At 64.1% G+C, this 19226-nt stretch overlaps 1 protein-coding gene across 8 annotated transcripts; it reads right to left on the bottom strand.

Moving 5' to 3' along the window:
• Positions 1–3387: 3387 nt before the first annotated feature.
• FGFR3 (fibroblast growth factor receptor 3) lies at positions 3388–18944 on the bottom strand. 8 transcript variants are annotated; one of them, XM_055326412.1, is made up of 18 exons: positions 18765–18944; positions 18175–18388; positions 12804–13073; positions 12644–12697; positions 10750–10922; positions 10550–10673; positions 10282–10472; positions 9202–9352; positions 7632–7822; positions 7123–7271; positions 6590–6711; positions 6396–6506; positions 6123–6313; positions 5910–6032; positions 5731–5801; positions 5431–5568; positions 5172–5277; positions 3388–5080 (listed from the first exon to the last, which is right to left on the bottom strand). In XM_055326412.1, the coding sequence occupies exons 2-18, from the start codon at positions 18284–18286 to the stop codon at positions 4934–4936; spliced, it is 2424 nt and encodes an 807-aa protein (XP_055182387.1). In that variant the 5' UTR covers positions 18287–18388; positions 18765–18944; the 3' UTR covers positions 3388–4933. The 8 variants fall into 8 exon arrangements, with proteins under 8 accessions (XP_055182387.1, XP_055182388.1, XP_055182391.1 ...); XM_055326413.1 differs by having other exon boundaries at positions 7123–7268; XM_055326416.1 differs by lacking the exon at positions 9202–9352 and adding an exon at positions 8333–8477.
• Between the last annotated feature and the right edge of the window lie 282 nt (positions 18945–19226).

Genomic DNA, 19226 nt, shown 5'->3' with positions numbered 1-19226 from the left:
TGGTTGTCAGCAGAGATCCAGGCCCCTATGGTGATACTCAGACTTGTCTGCCCCAGCACATGCAAATGACCACACCAGTTTCTGACTGAAAGCAGCTCATTAGAAGGAGAGAGGAAGATGCTCCCCTGTCATCCCAGGAGGGTCCATCCATGGAATGTCCTCAGGGGCAATTCCAGCTTGTGGACCCCCAGAAACGCTGGAATCCACCTGTGCTGTTTGGGAGTCCCCGGCACCATTCCCTGGGGGCTGGGGGATGTAGGGGCAGGGAGCTGGGTGTGATGGCTGTGGGCATATGCCCCTCATGCCCACCCAGCAAAGTCTGGTGACCCCCTCAGGAGCACCAGCATCTCCAGAAAGCAAAGCCTTCCAGCAAGACACAGCTACACCCCCAGAAAGCTCTGGGAAGAGGAGAGAAAGGCAGGTCTGGGCAAAGGAGAGACAGATGAGGTCTCCATTTAAAACAGCGCAAGGGTGCCTGGGGGACTTGGTGGGTTCAGTGTCTGCCTTCCACTCAGGTCATGATCCCAGGGTCCTGGGGTCCTGGGATCAAGCCCCACAGCAGGCTCCCTGCTCAGCGGGGAGTCCCTCTCCTGAAAGCACGAGTTCGCTTGCTCTGTCAAATGAATGGATAAAATCTTTAAAAACAAACACACTGGTTAGCTGTGGTAGGGGCGATTGGAGCCCTTCCACTCCAGCGGGTTGCAAGTGTGCTTAGTGTGGGGCCATCCACCCTGAAGACTGACAGCTGCAGCCAAGAGTGTGCACCCACCTGCCTGGGGGGAAGGACGCAGGGTGCATGGTTGGTGTCCAGCCTAGCAGGACAGGTGGGTGGGTGGCAGCTGGCAGATTAGGAACAAGATTGCAGGGGGCCAGAAAGGGTGTCGAGGCCCTCAGCCCAGGTGAGCCACCCAGGCAGTGTGGGAGAAAGGTGAACAGGGCGGGGCCTGCGAGTCCAGGAATGAGGAGCTCGCGACCCTCCAAGGGCAGGAGGCCTGTGGGTACCTCACTCCCTGAGCCGCCACTGAGGCCTGTCCCGGGGCTGGGGCGGAACCCACCCGCCCTGGGGACCAGAGAACACTCGGGAAACTGCCAGCCCGGGTTGCAGGAGGAGGTGAGCAGGCAGGTGAGGGGCAGGGCCACAGGTGCCGCCCGACAGGTGCTGTCTGACGGGGCGGGGCCGCGGGGAAAGGCAGAGCCAGCAGGTGGGGGCGGGGCCGCGGGAAAGGTGGGGCCAGCGGGTGGGGGCGGGGCCCGGGGAAAGGTGGGGCCAGCAGGTGGGGGCGGGGCCGCGGGAAAGGCGGGGCCAGCAGGTGGGGGCGGGGAGGCTTCCCGCAGTGCGGAGGGCGGAGCTACCCTTACTTGCGTGTCCGGCGCCCCGACCTGCCCGCCTGGCCTGTTTCCCTGTCCGCCCGCGTCCCGCCCGGGGTCTCCGCTGGCGTCTGGGGAACCGGCCTCTCCCCTGGAGGCCTGGACCCGGGTCCCGAGCCCGCCTCTGGAGCCCCGCGGGGCCGCGCAGGCGAGGACGGGGGCGCGGCGGGGATGCTGGCCGACACTAGAGGGCGCCCCCGACCCGCGCTCCGCCCGCCTCCGGTTTCCTACCCCCCACCCCCGCTTGCTCCCACGTGGGCTCCCCAACCCGGACTCCCCACCGGGCTCCTCTGCGCCAGGCACCCCTCCTCCCCCGCTCTCCCCACCACCCCCGCTCCAAGCTTACCCGCCCCGGCACCCCACCCCCCACCAGGCCCCCGGCTTCCCCTGTAGGGCCATTCGCCCCTCCCGGGTCTCCCAACCAGGCCCCACCACCCCTCCACCACGCCCCCCCACTGGACACCTCCCCGCGGGCTCCCCACTCAGCTCCCCATCTCCCGCCCCCCTCTCCCGAGCTCCACCCCCCCAGGCCCCATCGCCAGTGGGCTCCACTCCAGGACCCCCTCCGCGGGGGGGGGCCCCTTCTGGGCTCCCACCACCCCCAGCCCCACCCCCGCCCCCGCCCCGCCGACCTCCCTGACAGCCTGGGGCCCTGACGCAGGCACTCCCCCGCCCTCCTCCACCTCCATCTCCTGGAGCGTTGGGGACACAAAGCAAGGGGTCTCCTGCAGGCTGGAGGGGTGCTGGGATGCTTCCCCAAGTGGGGTCAGGGTACTGGGCGGCAGTAGGTTCCGATCCAGGACCCTAGCAGCTTCCCCTTCCAGGGAGGCCCCAGACACCGGGAAGTGAGTGACACAGCTATAGAGGGAGCCAGTTAGAAGCCAAGTCAAAGGGCACAAGACCAGGGTCTGGTTAACCAGCTGCCGCCCTCTGGTCAAACCTGACACGGGGTGAGCTGGGCCAGAGGAGGGAGGGACAGATGATGCTGGGGCAGCACTGGGGTCCGGAGAGGACCTGGGCCAAGTTTGTGCATGGCCACAGGTCCCTGAATCCTCTCTAGCCTTACCACTTAGCCTGAGCACTGCTGCCTCCTTTAGGAAGCCTTCCCAGACTTACCCCCCACCACTGAGGCATGAGTGGGGGCCCTGATCTGTGTCCCTACTCCCTCAGGCCCAGAACTCCAGAGCAGAGGGGCCAGATCCTGTCACTGGGTCCTCAGTGCCCCAACCACCTGAGGGGGTCAGTCAGAGTGTAGCATCCACTCGAAGCAGCAGTGGAGTGCAGGGAGGTACTGCCGGAGACCCAGGAGGGGATGCCAGGCCTGGGATGGGGAAGGGTAGCGGAAGCGTCCAGGAGGACTATGGTCCCGGAGCAGAAAGTGCCCTCCCTGAGTCTAGTTGAATCCAGGGCCAGGTGAGGGCTTTGCTGACCTGTGGCTCCATGGGGGGGGGGGGGGCACACCCAGGTAGAAACCTCTCCTCCCCAGCTGACCACAGATGCCAGTAGGTGGGGTGTGGAGGGAGAGCTTCAAAAGCAGCTGCAGGTACCCACACAGGACCCCCAGAGCCCACCTGGACTTCATGAGTTGGGGGCAGCCAGGGGGCTTGGCAGGCCCTTCCTCCCTCCACTTGCTGCTGCATCCCATGAGGCTCTCGTACCCACCCCTGGATGCCCCCTTGCCGGCATTCCCTGCCCATGAGGACCTTGGACTGAGACAATGAAGACCACCTGTGGCCCTGAGGTCCTGCCTGCCCTGCCGTGTTGGACCCCTTGGCAGCTGGACACACTGGACCACCTTCACCCTCACCTTGGCTTTGCCTGGGACTTGTCCTATTCAAGGTGATACCTGGGACTGTGACCCGGGCAGCCAGTCTGTGGGTTCTGGTAGCAGCTGGTGAGCCCTCCCTCCTGGGTTGTTGGGGGGGGCTGATGACAGAACCTGCCCTGGGTGGACAGTGAGGACAGTGAACTGCTTGGAGTCCCAGCAGGACAGGAAACAGGAAAGCAACAGAGCAGGGATGTGAGCCAGTTGTCTGTTTATTTTTTGGAAGGTACGGCTACCAGTTTGGGTCGACACCTTTGGCCCCATAAGGCGGGGGGCCCTGAGAACAAAGACCACCCTGAACCACTGCCCAGCTGATGAGTAAAAAATAGCCATCCAAATTTGGGTCAGTAATAGTACAAAAAAGAACAGGACTGAATTCACGGCTTTCTCTCCCAAGCTTTGAAAGGTAGCAGTCCGGGCTATAAAAGTCTAGAAGCATTGCGTAAGAAGTGTTAAATCTACAGCAAATACATCTTGTAAAAACTCAATAAATTATATATATAGATATATATAAACTTGTAACATCTAATAACATCTGAACCGGCGCACAGGGCTGGCCCCCACTGGAAATGGCCTCCCCGCCCGGAACACACGGCAATTAGAACTTGTATGAAAATACCGGCTTGCTTTGAAGTCCAAAAAAATAAATCTCCTAAAGAAAAACCCTATAGAAATCTAATTCCCCTGCAAAAGGAGGCCAAAGGAAATAGAATATCCTCGCTAGAATCACCTCAAACTATTCAGGGCCCTGGCGGGCACTGGAGACCAAGCTCAAGTCTGGGGTGACGCTGGCCGCACCCAGCACCTGCCCCTCCAATGGGGCCACCCTGCCAACAGAAGCTTGGACTTTCTCAGCTGTTAATAAGTTAAAACTGAAACTTCTCTGCATGCGGCAGGCTAAACATGGCGGGGGGACAGGGATAGGGGGTCTGGGGGTTGATAAATAGCTTTACAAATATACAGGTCCAGGTACAATTTTTAAAACAAAACCGCAGTGCTAGAAGAGCCCTCCATCCTCTGCTGGTTCTTGTGTCGTCTCCGCACTGAGTCTCACTGGAAGCCTCCCTGGCCCTCCGGGGTCCCGTGCCCGCGACACCAGCTCTTCTCCCATATAGATATTTATATATATATGTGTGTGTCCTATACACAGCTTCTATTTATATAAATGTACACTCGTCTCTGGATGAACCTCTCAGAAGTTAAAGGCTCCTGCCTTCGGGTACCCGTAATTCAGTCTCCAAGGAGCAGGGTGGGAAGTGGGGAAGGCTGGGGTGGGGGTGCTCACCCCACCCCCCTGGGACAAGATGCCGCTTGGGAGGGACGTGTGCCACGTGGGGGTTCCCTGCAGGCTCAGCTCAGGCACTGGGAGGGGCCTGGGTCCACACTGGAGGCTCCATGTGGGGCAGCAGCTGAGGGAATGGGGGAGCCTGGGGGAAGGGGCCCCAGGGAGGAGCCCCTTTACATTCTACATTCGGTCCCCCTGGTGCTGCCAGCCAGCACAGGTGGCCAGGAGGTCATTGTACAGCAGGGCGGGTGCCCCAGGGATCCCAGCGCCGGGGCCTCGAGACACACCCACACACGTGTGCCCACACAGACAGAAAGTCGTCTGTCCATCAGGCTGGCCCAGGGCTCAAGCCTGGGCCAGGAGGCCCCAGTGGTTGACAGCACACCACCAGCAGCATGGTGAGCTGAGGTCTGCTCTCACATTGACGGGGGCTCAGCCTGCAGGCCGGTGGCCCTTCACGTCCGAGGACCCCCACCACCGGGTGGGGCTGGAGGCAGCAGGTCATGGGCAAACACGGAATCATCCCCCGAGGAGCTGGAGCTGGGAGTGTCCTGGCCGCCCGGTGAGTACTGCTCAAAAGGCACCGACAGGTCCAGGTACTCCTGTGGGCGCATGGCGGTCAGGGCTATACCCCGCTGCACAGTCCAGGGGATGCTGCACCCCCCGGGCCCCCCGCCCCCGCCCTGCACTCACATCAGTGGACGTCACAGTGAGGATGCGGTCCAGATCCTCCACTAGCTGCTTGAACGTGGGCCTCTGGGAAGGCACGGCATGCCAGCACTCCCGCATGATCATGTACCTGGGAGCATCATGCTGGGGTGAGGCTTCCACCCGGTGCCCACCTGCACCCAGCCCACACTGCCTCCCATGACCCTGGCCCCAGCCAGGCCCTGGCTGCCACCACCTGTGGGGCCGAGTGCTCAGAAGGGGACTGCAGGGCGCGTACACTCACAGGTCGTGTGTGCAGTTGGCTGGCTTGTCCATGCGGTGTCCCTCTTTCAGCAGCTTGAAGAGCTCCTCCACTGGGATGCCAGGGTATGGGGAGCCCCCCAGGGTAAAGATCTCCCAGAGCAGCACCCCAAAGGACCAGCTGGCGGGGAGCATCGGACTGTCAGCCTACCCTGCCAGCCGACCGCCTGCCCTGAACGGACCCCATGGAGAGCAGAGAGCCCAAGAGGCCACATCCAGCTCTGTCCTGCATCCCTGCAGCTCCCCACCCCCGGCCCCACCCCGGGTCTGGGAGACCACATACACATCACTCTGGTGGGTGTAGACTCGGTCAAACAGGGCCTCGGGTGCCATCCACTTCACAGGCAGCCGGCCCTGGGAGGGGGGGAGGGGGCATGTTGATGGCCAGGTGCCCTGGCGGGGGGGGGGGGCAGCTTCTCCCTCCCCCCCTTCCCCAGACTGCCCCCCTCCAGCCGGGCTCACGTTGGTGGTCTTCTTGTAATAGTCAAGGTTGTGCACGTCCCGGGCCAGGCCAAAGTCTGCAATCTTCATCACATTGTCCTCGGTCACCAGCACGTTACGGGCTGCCAGGTCCCTGTGGATGCACTGGGGGCAGGGCGGGGGGCAGGGCTGAAGCTCCCAAGTGGCCCTGGCAGGCTGAGGGACCCAGCAACCCTCCTCCCACCTCCTGCTCACCTTCTGGGAAGCCAGGTACTCCATGCCCCGTGCCACCTGATAGGCACAGGACACCAGGTCCTTGCAGGTGAGCTGCTCCTCAGGCAGCTTGCAGGTGTCAAAGGAGTAGTCCATGCCCGGGGGCCTCCTTGCCCGCAGGTACTCCCGCAGGTTGCCCTTGGCTGCATACTCCACCAGCACGTACAGGGGTCCTGGGAGCAGAGGCAGCTGAGACAAGGGCCCCTGCCCTTGGGGCCGGCCGGCACCAGTGGCCCACCCAGCCGCAGCACATACCACCCTGCGTGCAGGCTCCCAGCAGATTGATGATGTTCTTGTGCCTGCCGATCATCTTCATCATCTCCATCTCAGACACCAGGTCTGAGAGGTCCTTGTCCGTGGCATCATCTGTGCAGGAGGGAGAGTGCGTCAGGTGCCGCCACCCCAGCCCTTGTCCAAGCTCCCCTTGTTACATCCCTCCCCTTCCTCACCTTTTAGCATCTTCACAGCCACAGTGACAGGCTTGGCAGCCCGGTCCTTGTCAATACCGATGGCCTCTGCCATGACCACCTGGCCAAAGCAGCCTTCCCCAAGAGGCTTGCCTAGGGTCAGCCTGGTGGCAGAAACACAGAAGCAATGAGTATTCCCACCAGCTTGAGGCCCTGTCCTGGGTGGTCTCTGAGGCCCACTGCTGCTGTTTCCAGGAAGCCCTCCATACTTGCCCCACAACCTTGCTCATGAGGATGAAGGACGCTGACCCTCCAGCTTCACTCTGTTGCAGGGCCCTCCAAAAGAGCACTCTGCAAGGGGTGACCCGCACCTCAGGAGCATCTGGCTCCAACCCTGCATCCAGCAGTCATCACACTGCCCATCATGCGGATTCCTACTTGCCTCTGATCTAAACCCAATCATATTTTTGAGTGGTGCCTCCTCCCCTACCACAGGGCCACACCCCACATGTGCCCTGACCCCCACCAGATCAGGGCCCAGCCCCAGCACACATGGTCACATCACCAACACTGACCGGGCCCTGGACAGCTCCCACTTGGGGTCAGCAGGCAGCTCCAGCTCAGAGACGTTGGCCAGTGCAGGGCCCTCCCCAGAAGACAGCCGGGCGATACGCACCAGTGGTGTGTTAGAGTTCATGGATGAGTTGGACTCCAAGGACACCTGCTTGGGTCGGCAGGGACAGGTTGGTGCCACGGGGCCAAACCACAGCAGGGGTAGGGGTGGCAGGGCGCCCCTGGGGACAGCAAGGCTTCAGCTTTGCCCGTGTAGACAGGGCTGGCCAGGTTGTGTGGGCCAGGGTAACTCCCAGGTGTCACTTGGTGAAGACAAATAACCCAGGCTCCATGTGGGGACCGCTTAGACAGGGGCTGGACGGGCTCAGCCACCACAGAGACCTGCACCCCAGGGCAGGCCCCAGGCCTCAGACACCGCAGGGCATCCCTGAGCTCAGGAGCCCGGAAGCCTGGGCCGTGGGGATGTCCGGGAGGCCAGGCGGCTCGGAACCTGGTATCTACTTTCTGTTACCTGTCGCTTGAGTGGAAAGCGGGAGACCTTGTGCACGGTAGGCGAGCCCAGGCCCTTCTTCGGGGGAGTGCGCAGACGGCACAGTGTCACAGCTGCCACCACCAGGATGAAGAGAAGGAAGCCCACCCCGTAGCTGAGGACACCTGCATACACGCTGCCAGCCTCACCAGCCTCCACCAGCTCCTCCTCGGCTGCAAAGACACGGGTGTTGCAGGCCTGGCCCAGCCACACAGGGGGCCCCCACGGGCTGCCCTGGGCTGGAACCAGAGGCACAGTGGGCATGGGGGAAGGGACTGAGACGCCAGGATGGGGGTCGGGGGGGAATGCCACGGCCTCAGTGGCCCCCCTTCACTGAGGGTCCTGCAGTCAGAAATGCTGGGTCAGGAGGGGGACACCCAAGAGAGAAGGAGCCCAGCACAGCCAGCAGCATTCACACCCGCCACCCAGGGAGACACCAGAGCTGCCATCTAGGCTGTGGGGACCTGACTGAGAGTGGGGGGCTCCAGGGAGGCCCCTCTGAGCCAAGACACTGCATGTCACCTTTGCTCCCATATCAGCCACAGGGCCTGGTGCACGAATTCTGTGGAGGAAGGTGGCCGTGAGCTGCAGGGCCCCCTGCCTGTCCCTGGCAGCCGTGGAGTGTCCCAAGCCAGCGACCCCAAGAGGACAGGAATAGAGCGAGCACCAGCAGGAGCCAGTACCTGGCAGCACCACCAGCCACGCAGAGTGATGGGAAAACCCGATAGAATTGCCCGCCAGACACGTGTACTCCCCCGCGTCCTCAAAGGTGACATTGCGTAAGGACAGAACCTCTAGCTCCTTGTCGGTGGTGTTAGCGCCCGCCGTCTATAAAGAGAGAACAGAGCGCGATAGGCGAGCGCCAGCACCTCCCACGGGCACCACAGCCAGAGTCCACATGGTGACGATCCCGCCAGGCTGCAAAGAAAACGCTGCCGCCACCACCACCACCACCACTGCCGTGACCACGGCCACGGCGCCAAGGGTCCTCTGCCTCGTGCGTCCACACAGAGCCCGAAGCCAGTCCCTCCACCGGCGAATCCTCTGTCCCAGGTGAGCGCCAGGCGTGCGGCCAGCAGCAGGCTGCGCAAACGCAGCATGCAGGGTTAGCGTGTACGCTGGGGGGGTGCAGGAGAATAGGTGAACTGATGGGCGGACAAACAGACCAATGGGAAGTGAGTAGGCAGCGGAGCCAGGGGCAGGAAAGGGCGAGAGCAAGATACACAGCACACCAGCGTGCACACACAACACACACGCACACACACGGGGGCAGGGGCAGAAGCAGAAGCTCAGAGAGGTACAGCCCCCACTGGGGCTGAAGTCCTGGGGGGGGTGTGGGAGCGCAGGCAGGGTCAGCACAGGCCACGGGGGCTGGAAGCAGGCGGTCACAGTGGAGACCAGAGACACCAGCATGGCAGAGGCGGCTCCATCGGGAGTGCAGTGCGAGCCACAGGGCGGGGAGTGAGCAGGATGGGGGCGTGCAGGTGGGCGCATGGCCAGGGCATCGGAGCTGGAGCTCGGCGTGCCAGACAGCATGGGACAGAGTTGTTACCTGCTTGGGGCCCGTGAACACGCAGCCAAAAGGCCTTCTCAGCCACGCCTATGAAATTGGAGGCTCGACAGAGGTACTCGCCCCCGTCACGCTCGGACACATTGGCCAGGCGGAGGCGTGCGTCGGCCTCCACACTCTCACTGATCCAGGACTGCGGGGACAAGAGACCCGGCTTAGGCGCACCCTTGGCAGCCCGGCTGGGCACAGAGTGGCCATGCAGGAGCAGGCCCTGGTACAGACCCTGCCACGAGGGTGGCCCTCAGAGAATGGAGAAGGGGGTGTGGCTAGGCTATGCCAGGCAGGAAGGCTGCCTGGAGGAGACAACAGAAGCACCTTCCAGTGGCAGGCCATGGTTCCACAGGAGGCACCTTCTCCACGTGCACCCACTACAGCCCAGAGTGCAGCCCTGGCAGGCAGCCCTCCAAGAGGCCCTCCTGGGCTGGCATGCAGCCTGCCTGCCCCTGGGGTCCTGGGTGGGCCTGCTATGTTGCTGCCTGGCTCACGGTAAGCATGTTCCCATGCATGTCGAGATCTCACCCGACCAGGCCACCATGGCCTCTCCAGTCAGGTCTGGACTCCTGCCCTCAGCCCAAGTGCCTGCTCCCCACCCCCACCAGCAACAGATGTTTCTCTTTGGGCTGAGAGTGTTGCAACCTTCCCAGCTCGGGTGGCCCCCGCCCCTCAGGCTGTGGGAACAAAGCTGAGGCCCTGCTGGCCCAAGCAAGGGCCGAGGGAGGCAGGCAGGCAGCAAGCCGTGCTCTGCACACCTGGACGGTGCCGGGTGAGGGTGGCACAAGGAGTGGCTGACAGCACCTCAGGCCCAGAACGTGCCACCTGCCTGCCCCAGGCCTGGAGCTTGAGCCCGGCCTAGGGCACCGTCTGCAGGCCTGCCTCCAGGGCTAAGGCCAACCCTTAGAGCAGACAGGGAAACTGAGGACTCACGGCAGGGCCACATGCTCCAACCTCCCCTCCCCCACACCACCAGTGCTGAGCCGAGCTGGGCCTCCCTGTACCACTTCTCCCCTGATGGTGCGAGGCCTGGGTCCCATCTGCCGGCGCCCAGCCAGGGGTGCCACCCACCTTGAGCACAGTGACGTAGGGCGTACCATCGGGCCCCACTTTGCTGCCGTTCACCTCCACATGCTTGAGCCACTGGATGTGGGGCTGGGCGTCGCTGTACACCTTGCAGTGAAACTCCACATCACTGCCCAGCACGGCTGTCTGGTTGGCCGGCAGCCCGGCCTGCAGGATGGGCCGGTGCGGGGAGCGCTCTGGGGGGGCAGATGGGGTCAGCGCTGCCCCTGGCTCTGCCCAGCCGCCAGCCCTTGCCCGCATTCTGGGGCCTCACCCAGCACGTCCAGAGTGTACGTCTGCCGGATGCTGCCAAACTTGTTCTCCACAACGCATGTGTAGTTCCCACGGTCCGAGGGCACCACGCTCTCCATGACCAGGCTCCACTGCTGGTGTCGCAGCTGCAGGCGGGCGCGCGGGTGAGGGGACAGCAGGCCGAGGCCCCCACCGGCCAGCGCCACCCACCGCCAGGCCCACCTTGATGCCACCAATGCGATGCTCGCCTCGGAACTCCTTGCCGTTCTTCAGCCATGAGATGGACGGCGTGGGGTTGCCAGCGGCCGGGCAGCGGAAGCGCACAGTGTTGGCGGCCGGCACAGCCAGCAGCTTCTTGTCCATCCGCTCAGGCCGCGTCCAGTACGGGGCCCCTGCTAGCAGAGGGGCACATGGCAGCTAGCCCCCTGAAGGGAGCAGAGGCCCACCTGTCCCTTGCCTCTCCAGCTTCAGCATCCCCTCTGCCTTGATGGTCCCAGAATCACCTCCTGGCATTCTCAAGGCTAAGCCACATGGTCCCTCCCTGACTGCCTCCCCAGGAACCCACTCCCGACAAGAGGGCTCCCTGACCCGGGAGCCTTCAAGATACCAGGGTACCTCCCAGGGGAGGCCCATCTGGGGCAGGCCCACTGATGGAGACCCCGCTGGCAGAGGAACCAGGTCAGCCTAGGGCACAGAGCCCAGCGGGATGGGCATGCCAGGCTCTGGAAGCAGTTTACCAGGATGTAAGACCCAACCACCCATAGAGCCCTGAGTCTTAAAGGTAGCCAGGTGCCTGCCAGGATTCATGAGACCCCAAGTCACCCTCTAGCTCACACCAGGGCCTGATGGAAGCGGGAGGGGACATGGCGACGAGGCACAGATGTGGCATCCGGGAGGCCCTGCCCTTTCCTGGTTTTCAGGGTTGAGCCCATCCCCACCCTAAGTGGTTTCCATCCTCCAATGCTGGGGTAAGGGGTGCATTCTTGTCATGGGAGGCTGGATGGGCATCCCCCAGGCCGGGGAGAGACACCCCTCTCACCCCCACCCCTGCCCTGTTGCCTTCAACATAGCCATCTGGTGAAGAAGGGCACTGAGGCCCAGGCAGGGAGCCCTCTGGAGGCAGAGACCATGGTGACTCAGCACCCCTGACAATGCCTGTGGAGGGCAGCCCTGGCGGTGGCCCTTGGGGCCCCTGAGCCCACTGGATTGGGTTGGGGTGGGGGAGGTACCAGCACTGCCCCATGTGGCCAGGGTGGTCGGGAGGACAGAGCAACTGGGCCTGGACTTTGGCTTCTGAACTTCCTGGCAGCCAGAGGAAATAGGGAAAAAACATGAAACCTCGAGGCTCCCCTTCCACGCCCCTGGCAGGGCACATACCCAAGGCAGAGTTATCCTAAGCACCCCACACCTGGCTCCTCTCCTGGGACCCTTCCTCACCTCACCCACATCCCCACCCAGCTCTGCCTCCCTGGCTGGCTCCTCCTCACCTCTTTGCCCACCAGACCCCACAGGACCCCTGCCCCTATCTCACATCTCTTGGCATCTCAAACTTGGCTCCTCCAAAAACAGACGGCCCACCTCCCATAACCAGCCCTCTATGACAGGCAAAGCGTACCTGCCACCGTACTGGGCTTTAAACAGCTGAGTGCTGTCACCTCACCCCGCCCCCACAGCCTGCACCAGCAGATGCTATAGCATCCCCTTCACAGCAATCAGAGGCCCAAACCTGCTGTCCTGGAGCCCACAGACACCCTCCTCTCCCACCTTACATGCCGCTGACCCCATGTCCATCAACCCCACAGCAGCTGTGCTCACACCTGGCCTGGACCACCTTACCCCCAGGCCCTCCTGCCCCCGCTGCAGCCACCCCCCACCTCCTTGTCCCACCTGCAGTACAAGGTCCCCCACCCCCCTAGCTTCTGCCCAGAGAGCTCAGGGCCGCTGCGCCCTGAGGGGACCCTACACTCGGTGTGATCCCGGGGAGGTAGCCACAGGCCTTGGTCTCCTATCTGCTCGATGAACAAGAGACCGCATACCTGCAGCACAGAGGGTTTGGTGGTTAGGAAGCCAGTCCCCCAACCCTGGCCAGCCCCACGTGCCTGGAACTTGGGCTCACCTGTGTCCTCAGCCTCATCCTCCCCGTCTTCGTCATCTCCAGAGGATGGAGCATCTGAAAGGCAGGCAGCAGGGAATGGGCAGGAGGTGACCCCCTGACCGCACCTGTCCAGCATCTGCTCCCAGGCTTGCCCTGGGTGGACCCCCCCACAGGCACTTACCTGTCACGCGCACGCTGAAATAGCACAGGACGCGCTGGGTGAGCCGCTGCCGGCAGCTGTAGGTCCCAGCATCCTCATGGGAGGCATTGAGTACCTGCAGCCGCCGAGGCCCCACCAGGATGCGGTCTGAGGGCACCAGCCCCACACCATCCTTGACCCAGATGCTGGGCCCTGTGGGACTGTCTATAGGTGAGGGGCAGGTCAGCTCCACAGTGTCCCCGCTGCCAAAGACCAGTGGCTCCTGCTGGCCAGGCTCAGGTCCCGGGGCGTCTGTACGGGAGATGGAAGACCGTAAGGCAGGTGCCCCCAAAGCAGGAATACTGAGCACCTGCACACGCCCCCCAGGAGGCACCATGGCATGCCCACTGCTTGGACACTGAGAAGAGGAGGCAGCAGGAGCGTCTAGGACCCACAGTGCTGGGCAAGGCCACCGCGTCCAAGGCCTGCAGTCCTGCCAAGTGTCCCGCAGAGGGCTAGGCGGTGCTACGTGCAGCCCTGCCCCAAGAACCAGTGCTGACTGACGTAGATGATGCGCAAGTAGGTGGCTACGGCTACAAGCTAGATGTATGGACCTTGAAAATTCACGTTGCCAACTGTCAATAAGTATTACTATCCTTTGGTTTCTTTCCAACCCTGCCCCAAGAACCAGTGCTGACGTAGATGATGCGCAAGTAGGTGGCTACGGCTACAAGCTAGATGTATGGACCTTGAAAATTCACGTTGCCAACTGTCAATAAGTATTACTATCCTTTGGTTTCTTTCCAACCATTTAGAAATGCAAAATCCACCCTGAGCTCACAGGCTGCACACAATCAGACAACAGGCAGGCAGTACGTCACAGACCTCTGATTAAAATGGAGACTCAAGGCATGAAGGATGGGGTTGGGGACAGCATGATTTACCCAGCAGGAGGGGCCCACTGAATGCCCCCCATCCCTCATATTGGCTTCAAAACCAGTTCCCTCCCTAGAACAGACCCTCCCCAGCACAAGAAGGCAGCAGTGGCCAAACCTCCCACAACAGGACTCGCCATGGGCCAGGTACCAAAAGCCGATGCACTGTGGGGGTCAGCCCAGGGTGAGGGTCTTAGGGACATGGAACACTGTACCCCGACTCAGAAGCGAGCATCTTGTGTGTGAACTACACCTCAGCAGTAGGCTAAACACAGAGGAAGAAATAAGTCACAAAAACAGATAGGACGGTGCCATCTGGCCAGTGGTGTCTCACAGGCAAGTGGGTTAAGGGAACCTGTGATCCTCCCACCACTTCATGGATAAGGACACAAGCTGGGAGGGGTGGGAAATTATCCAGACTCAGCAATGGGCAGGTCAGAGCAGGAGCCCTCAAAGCCAGGGTAAGTCGCCCCCACCATCTTACTGTGTAAATGCCGAGCTAAGGTAGAGGATCTTTGCCGAGGGCATATGTCCACCGGTCAGCCCCCTGGGTCCCTCCCCCTGCCCAGTGGCTGCCTCACTCTCAAAGAGCCAAGGCCTGAGATCCAGAGACACACCACTGGCGGGCTATCACCCCCAGGCCTTCCTGCCAGGGCCAGACAATGCCTGGTGCAGGCAGGCGGCCTGGGCTTGGGGCCCAGGACAGGGGTGGGTGGTCCCAGCGCCCAGGCCTCCTTCCCCAGACCCAGCTGGGTCAGTTACACCGTCACTTGTCATTCTGCCGATGCGTGGCCTAGATTCGAGGGCGCAGCTGCCCACTTTAGCCACAGTAGCCCCTGGCTTCCCGGCCAGTCCCACTTCTGCCCACCCACTCTAGGCGGCCCCACCGGCCGCATGCCCACCAGAAGGGTCTCTGAAGTATCCTCCAAGACTGTATCCCTGGGGGCCCCACAGTCAGGGGACTCTTGATCTGACCTCCAGCACCCCCCTCAGTCCTGGTCACTGTATCTTGTGGGGACCACCCAGTGCTGGGCACTGACTGAGGCCCCCCAGAAGGCTGAGAACAGGCTGGTCATGGCAGCCTCAGCCCCAGGCCCTGGCCCAAGGGCAACAACAGTTGGTTCCGGTTTGGTCTGGGCAGCGTCGGCAGGTCAAACCATCCACACAGTACTCACTTCAACCTGGTCCAGCGTGGGATTGAGACATGGAGGAACTCCTAGGCCAGCCATCTGCTGGCCGAAGGAGGGAGGGCGGACAGGACCCTGTACTCAGCTGAGGCCCAATCCTTGACCTGCCCAGGTTGCAGAAGCCAGGGACCCCTGGACTAGGGCACAGATTGGCAGCAGAGTCTCCGCCTCCAGGAGGTCTTGATTCATGGACTGAGTGGTGGTGGTGGGGGGGGTCTGGTAGGGGGAGAGAGAATGATGGGCACAAGGGGGCGCTAAAACGGCCACCATTTGGCTCACCTGGGGAGTATCAGGGGCACATGCTCCTCAGCCCCCATCCCACAGCAGCCCCCAAAAGGAGTCTTTCTTGATCAACAAAAAGGGGCCCTGTCCGCACCCGCACAAGTGCTGAGGCCCACACACACTGGAGAACAGAAGTCCTGTGGGTCCCATAGCGCCTGCTCTACTTGCACCCCACAGGGGGCTGAGCTTCATTCAGCAGGGGCTGCATGCCAAGGGCAGCCATAGTCAGACTGTGTCCTGGAAAGGCCCAGCTGGGCTTACAGGCATGTCCCCTAGTCACAGGGACCCCCCCCCCACTCTGCCAGAGGTACCTCGTGCCTCAATTTCCCCCACCAGGACACAGGGCAAAGATCCCACCCGAAGGCCAGGGAGGCCACCGCAGGCTGTTAACATGCCAGAGTATGTGACAAGCAGGGGTGAGCGACCTGACCCATCACCCATGATGTCACCAGGCCATGGCCAGAGCAAGCCTGCCCAGGAGAGAGGACCAACCACTAGAGCAGAGGCTCCCCCATTGCATGGGAAGTGCACGAGCTGGACAACGCTCCCTCCGGAGGGCCTGGGGGAGGACCCCAAGGAACAAACATCAAATTCAGACCTGAGTCAAAGGAACCCTTGGAGCTGGCTGCCCCCAAGGGATGTGGGTTTTGGGGTGGAATGAAGAACACAGGGTTCTATGCAGGATGTGTGAAGCTTCCCACTGCTCTCCAGAACAGGGGACCTGCTGCCAGGCATGTACAAAATAGCCTGAGAGACACAGGTCATCTCAGAGACCCCAAGGTCAAGGGGAAGGTTGGATCTTCCCACCTCCCCACCTGGAAACTTTGACGGGTTTCCTAACAAAGTTAGAAAAAACAGGAGGGGGGATTTGGAGGCGGAGCAAGCACCTACAAGAGATCCCCAACAGATCTGGAGTTGGGGAGCTCCCCTCCCACCCAAAAGAGACATCCCCATTGCTCCTTCCCTTGTAAGTCACTCAGGTCTGGCTGGCTAAGTGTTTCCCTCAAGGGCTCCTGTTCCCCTTTAGTTTTGGTTGTGAAACCCAGCACAGACATGCCCCAGAGTGGCCCCAAGGAGGACCTGAGGCCCTGGGGGCAGAGGCTGAGGCCAGAAGTCCAGCTTCTGGCTCAGCCAGGTTAATGAACCACCCAGAGGCCTGTGGGGCTCAAAGTCCAGCCCTGATGAAGAGGTGGGGGAGGTTGCAACCAGTACTTTTCTGGGAAATGCCCTGAACCAAGAAACCCCTCTTGGCTGCGTGGGGTCAGGCTGCAGGGGGAGTGCCCCCTTCCCCCTCCCAGAGAAGAATGGCCCCAGGTGGAGATGAAGGCTGCCAGATCATACCAGGAGCCCACACCTTCCACACCTTGACCACAGCCAATTCTGGCTTTTTAATTTGTTTCCCCGGGAAAGTGTCAGCTGGAACTTCTAAATTTCACCAGGTCTTTGTATTTTTATGGCCTGGTCCATCTCCTTAAGGAACTGGATTAAAATTTATTGATCCTTCAACTCACTCCCGGTCTCACGAGCTCCACTTTGGTGACCAGGGCACTTACAGTCTGGCGGAAAAAGGCCCCACGCCCTGGGGTTCCTCCTGTGCCCAGAGCTGCCTCCTCCTGCCCTGTCCCAGGACGGGGCCCCGCAAGGTGCCAGCAGTTCCCAGCGGGAGGATGGTCCCCCCCACCCCCCACGCGCCGGCCCCGCACGCCGGAGGGGGGCCCAGAGAGGGTCTGAGCCCCGCCTGCCGCCCCCTCCCCGGGGCTAGTTGACATTCCTCGGCCGTAGGGAGTAATATCTTTATCTGAATGCGAATGCTAATTCGGGGCTCTCCCCGCGACCGCCTATTCGGCGCCCCTGGAAGCTGGGGCCGCCTGAGCCGGCGCTAAAAGCGCGCGCTGACCTCGCGACGGCCTCTGTCACGCCGCTGAATGACACACACATTCAAGCGCCGGCCCCACTTCATTCATAAAAAAATGACATTGTTCCGGGAGGCTGCAGCCGCCGCGGCGGAGAGGGGCGCGGGGGCGCGGGGGCGCGGGGAGGGCGGGCCGCCATCTGCCTCCGGCCGCCCGGCCGCCGCCTCCCTGGCACGGCGCGCCCGCCGCGGCGCTCACACCTCCCTGCGAGGCCGGCGCGGCCGCCATCAATGCGCGGTCTGTGGTCGCGCGGGGCACAAAGGAGCGGCTGTTCGGGTCCCGCCCGGGCGGGGCGTGAGCTCACCGGGGAAGGCCTCCCTCCGTGCGGCCGCCCCCTGTCCCGGGCGCCCGGGGCGAGCCCTGCTGGCGCGTGTGCGGGCGGCGGGGCCGGGCGCCCGGGGCTCGGCGGGGGACCGCGCGCGCAGCACCTCGAGGGTCGCGGCGCGTGTGCGGGGCGGGGCCTGGCGCACGGACGCGCTCCCGCCCCTCCCCGGCGCTCGGCCCGCGGACCCCCGCCGTCCACCCGACCTTGACCGCCCGCTGGGGTCGGCCGCTCCACGCCCCTCGGACACCCACCGTCTCACCGCCCGAGCCCGGCCGGGCGTTGGGAGCGCGCCCTGCGGGGGACACACGCCTTCCCGCACAGGGCCGGGGAGCGCGGCCACTGGACGATGCCGCGTCCCCACGCAGGCCACTGGGGGGCAGCGCCCGGGGGGCCGGCCGAGGCACTCCCACGCCCTCCCACCAAAGTGCGGGCTCTCGCTCCGGGTCGGAGCCGCCAGCTGGGACGGAGGCGGGTAGGGGCGGCGACACCGACAATAGGAACTTTCCGTCGGTGAGAACCCACAGAACAACGGGGATCGTGGACACGCAACCCCTGGGCCCTCCCGAAGTGCTCGGGGTCAGGCTGCGCCCCACTGCGGAGCCAGTCCCGTTCAGGTCCCCGCCGCGGCTCGCCCTGGGGTGGGAGCCCCACAGAGCGCCGCGCCAGCGCGGGCCGAGATCCCCCGGGTTCCGCAGGGCCAGCCCGGGGCTCACCCTCCGGCCCGCGCCCGCCCAGGAGCCCGGTCCCGGTACCCGTCGGGTCCTTCCTTACCTGCGGCTCTCCTCCGCACGACGCGCTGCTCCATGCCTGGGGGCCCCGAGGCGGCTCCGGTCACCACCGCCACCGCCACGCAGAGCGCGAGGGCGCGAGCCGGGGCGCCCATCGTGGGGGCGGGGGCGAAGACGTCCTCAGGCGGCGCGCGCGGGCATGCTGCCCCCCATGGCCCCGCACTGGCCCCGGCGGGCGGAGGGCGGCCCTCGGGATACTGCGGGAGGAGGCAGGCAGCTCGTTACCCGGAGCGGCGGAAGCGGCGGTGGATGGGCTCCTGCGCCCCGGCTCCCCGACCCCCGGCTCCCCGACCCCGGCCGCCCCGCCCGCCGCCGCCGCCCAGGGCTCCCGGGCAGCCTGGCGCCGGCCGCCTCCTCCCCGCCGCGGTCCCTCCCTTCCTCCCCCTTCCCTCCCTGACTTCGGCAGAGCCCTCCCAGGGCGGCGGCGGCGGCGGCGGCGGCGGCAAACTTTCCAGAGCGGGAAGCCTGCGCCCCGGCCAGGCCCCGCCGCCGACACCGCTCGGGACGTGAGCCCGCCGCGCGCTCCGGCCTCGCCGCGCGCCCGCCTCGACCCCTCCGCGCCCGCGCACCGACCTGGCGGCCGCGGGCGCCCACTCGCTGCGCGCGGCTCTTCCTCCCGCTCGTCGCCCGCCGGCCCAGCGCCTGCGCCCGGTGCCTCCAGCGTCGGCTCGCCGGTGCGTCCGTGCGCCCGGCGGAGCAGGACTGCGCGGCGCCAGCTGTCCGCACCGCCGCCGCCGCCGCCACCGCGCACTGAGCCCGGGCGGCCCGGCGCGCGGCAGCCAGTGGGGGCCGGCCCGCGGCCGCCACGCCCCCCGCCCGGCCCCGGCCCCGCCCCGGCCCGGCCCCGCCCGCCCCGACTCGCGGGGCGCGGGACACGCCCCTCCCCCGGGGCGGCCCGGAGGCGGGGCCGCGGCTCGCCCGGCCCCGCCCGCGAAGGGGATTAGAGGGGGCGGGGCCGGGCGGGGGCGCCGGGCGGTCTCGGAGGGCGTGGGAGCCGTGGCTGGACGCGGGAGGCCCCGCGTGGCGCTACTGGGC

This window comes from Nyctereutes procyonoides, unplaced genomic scaffold (assembly GCF_905146905.1).
Source record: "Nyctereutes procyonoides isolate TBG_1078 unplaced genomic scaffold, NYPRO_anot_genome, whole genome shotgun sequence".
In the NCBI taxonomy this organism is placed as follows: domain Eukaryota; kingdom Metazoa; phylum Chordata; class Mammalia; order Carnivora; family Canidae; genus Nyctereutes; species Nyctereutes procyonoides.
Note: the sequence above shows the minus strand (reverse complement) of the source record. Positions and strands in the feature narration are given on the sequence as shown.

Coding starts and splice junctions, on each gene's coding strand:
- FGFR3 (XM_055326412.1), bottom strand. CDS start 18,286: ATGGGCGCCCCGGCTCGCGCCCTCGCGCTCTGCGTGGCGGTGGCGGTG. Junction 10,674..10,749: donor ATCGCATTGGTGGCATCAAG/GTGGGCCTGGCG, acceptor GCCCGCCTGCAG/CTGCGACACCAGCAGTGGAG. Junction 6,314..6,395: donor GGGAGCCTGCACGCAGGGTG/GTATGTGCTGCG, acceptor CTCTGCTCCCAG/GACCCCTGTACGTGCTGGTG.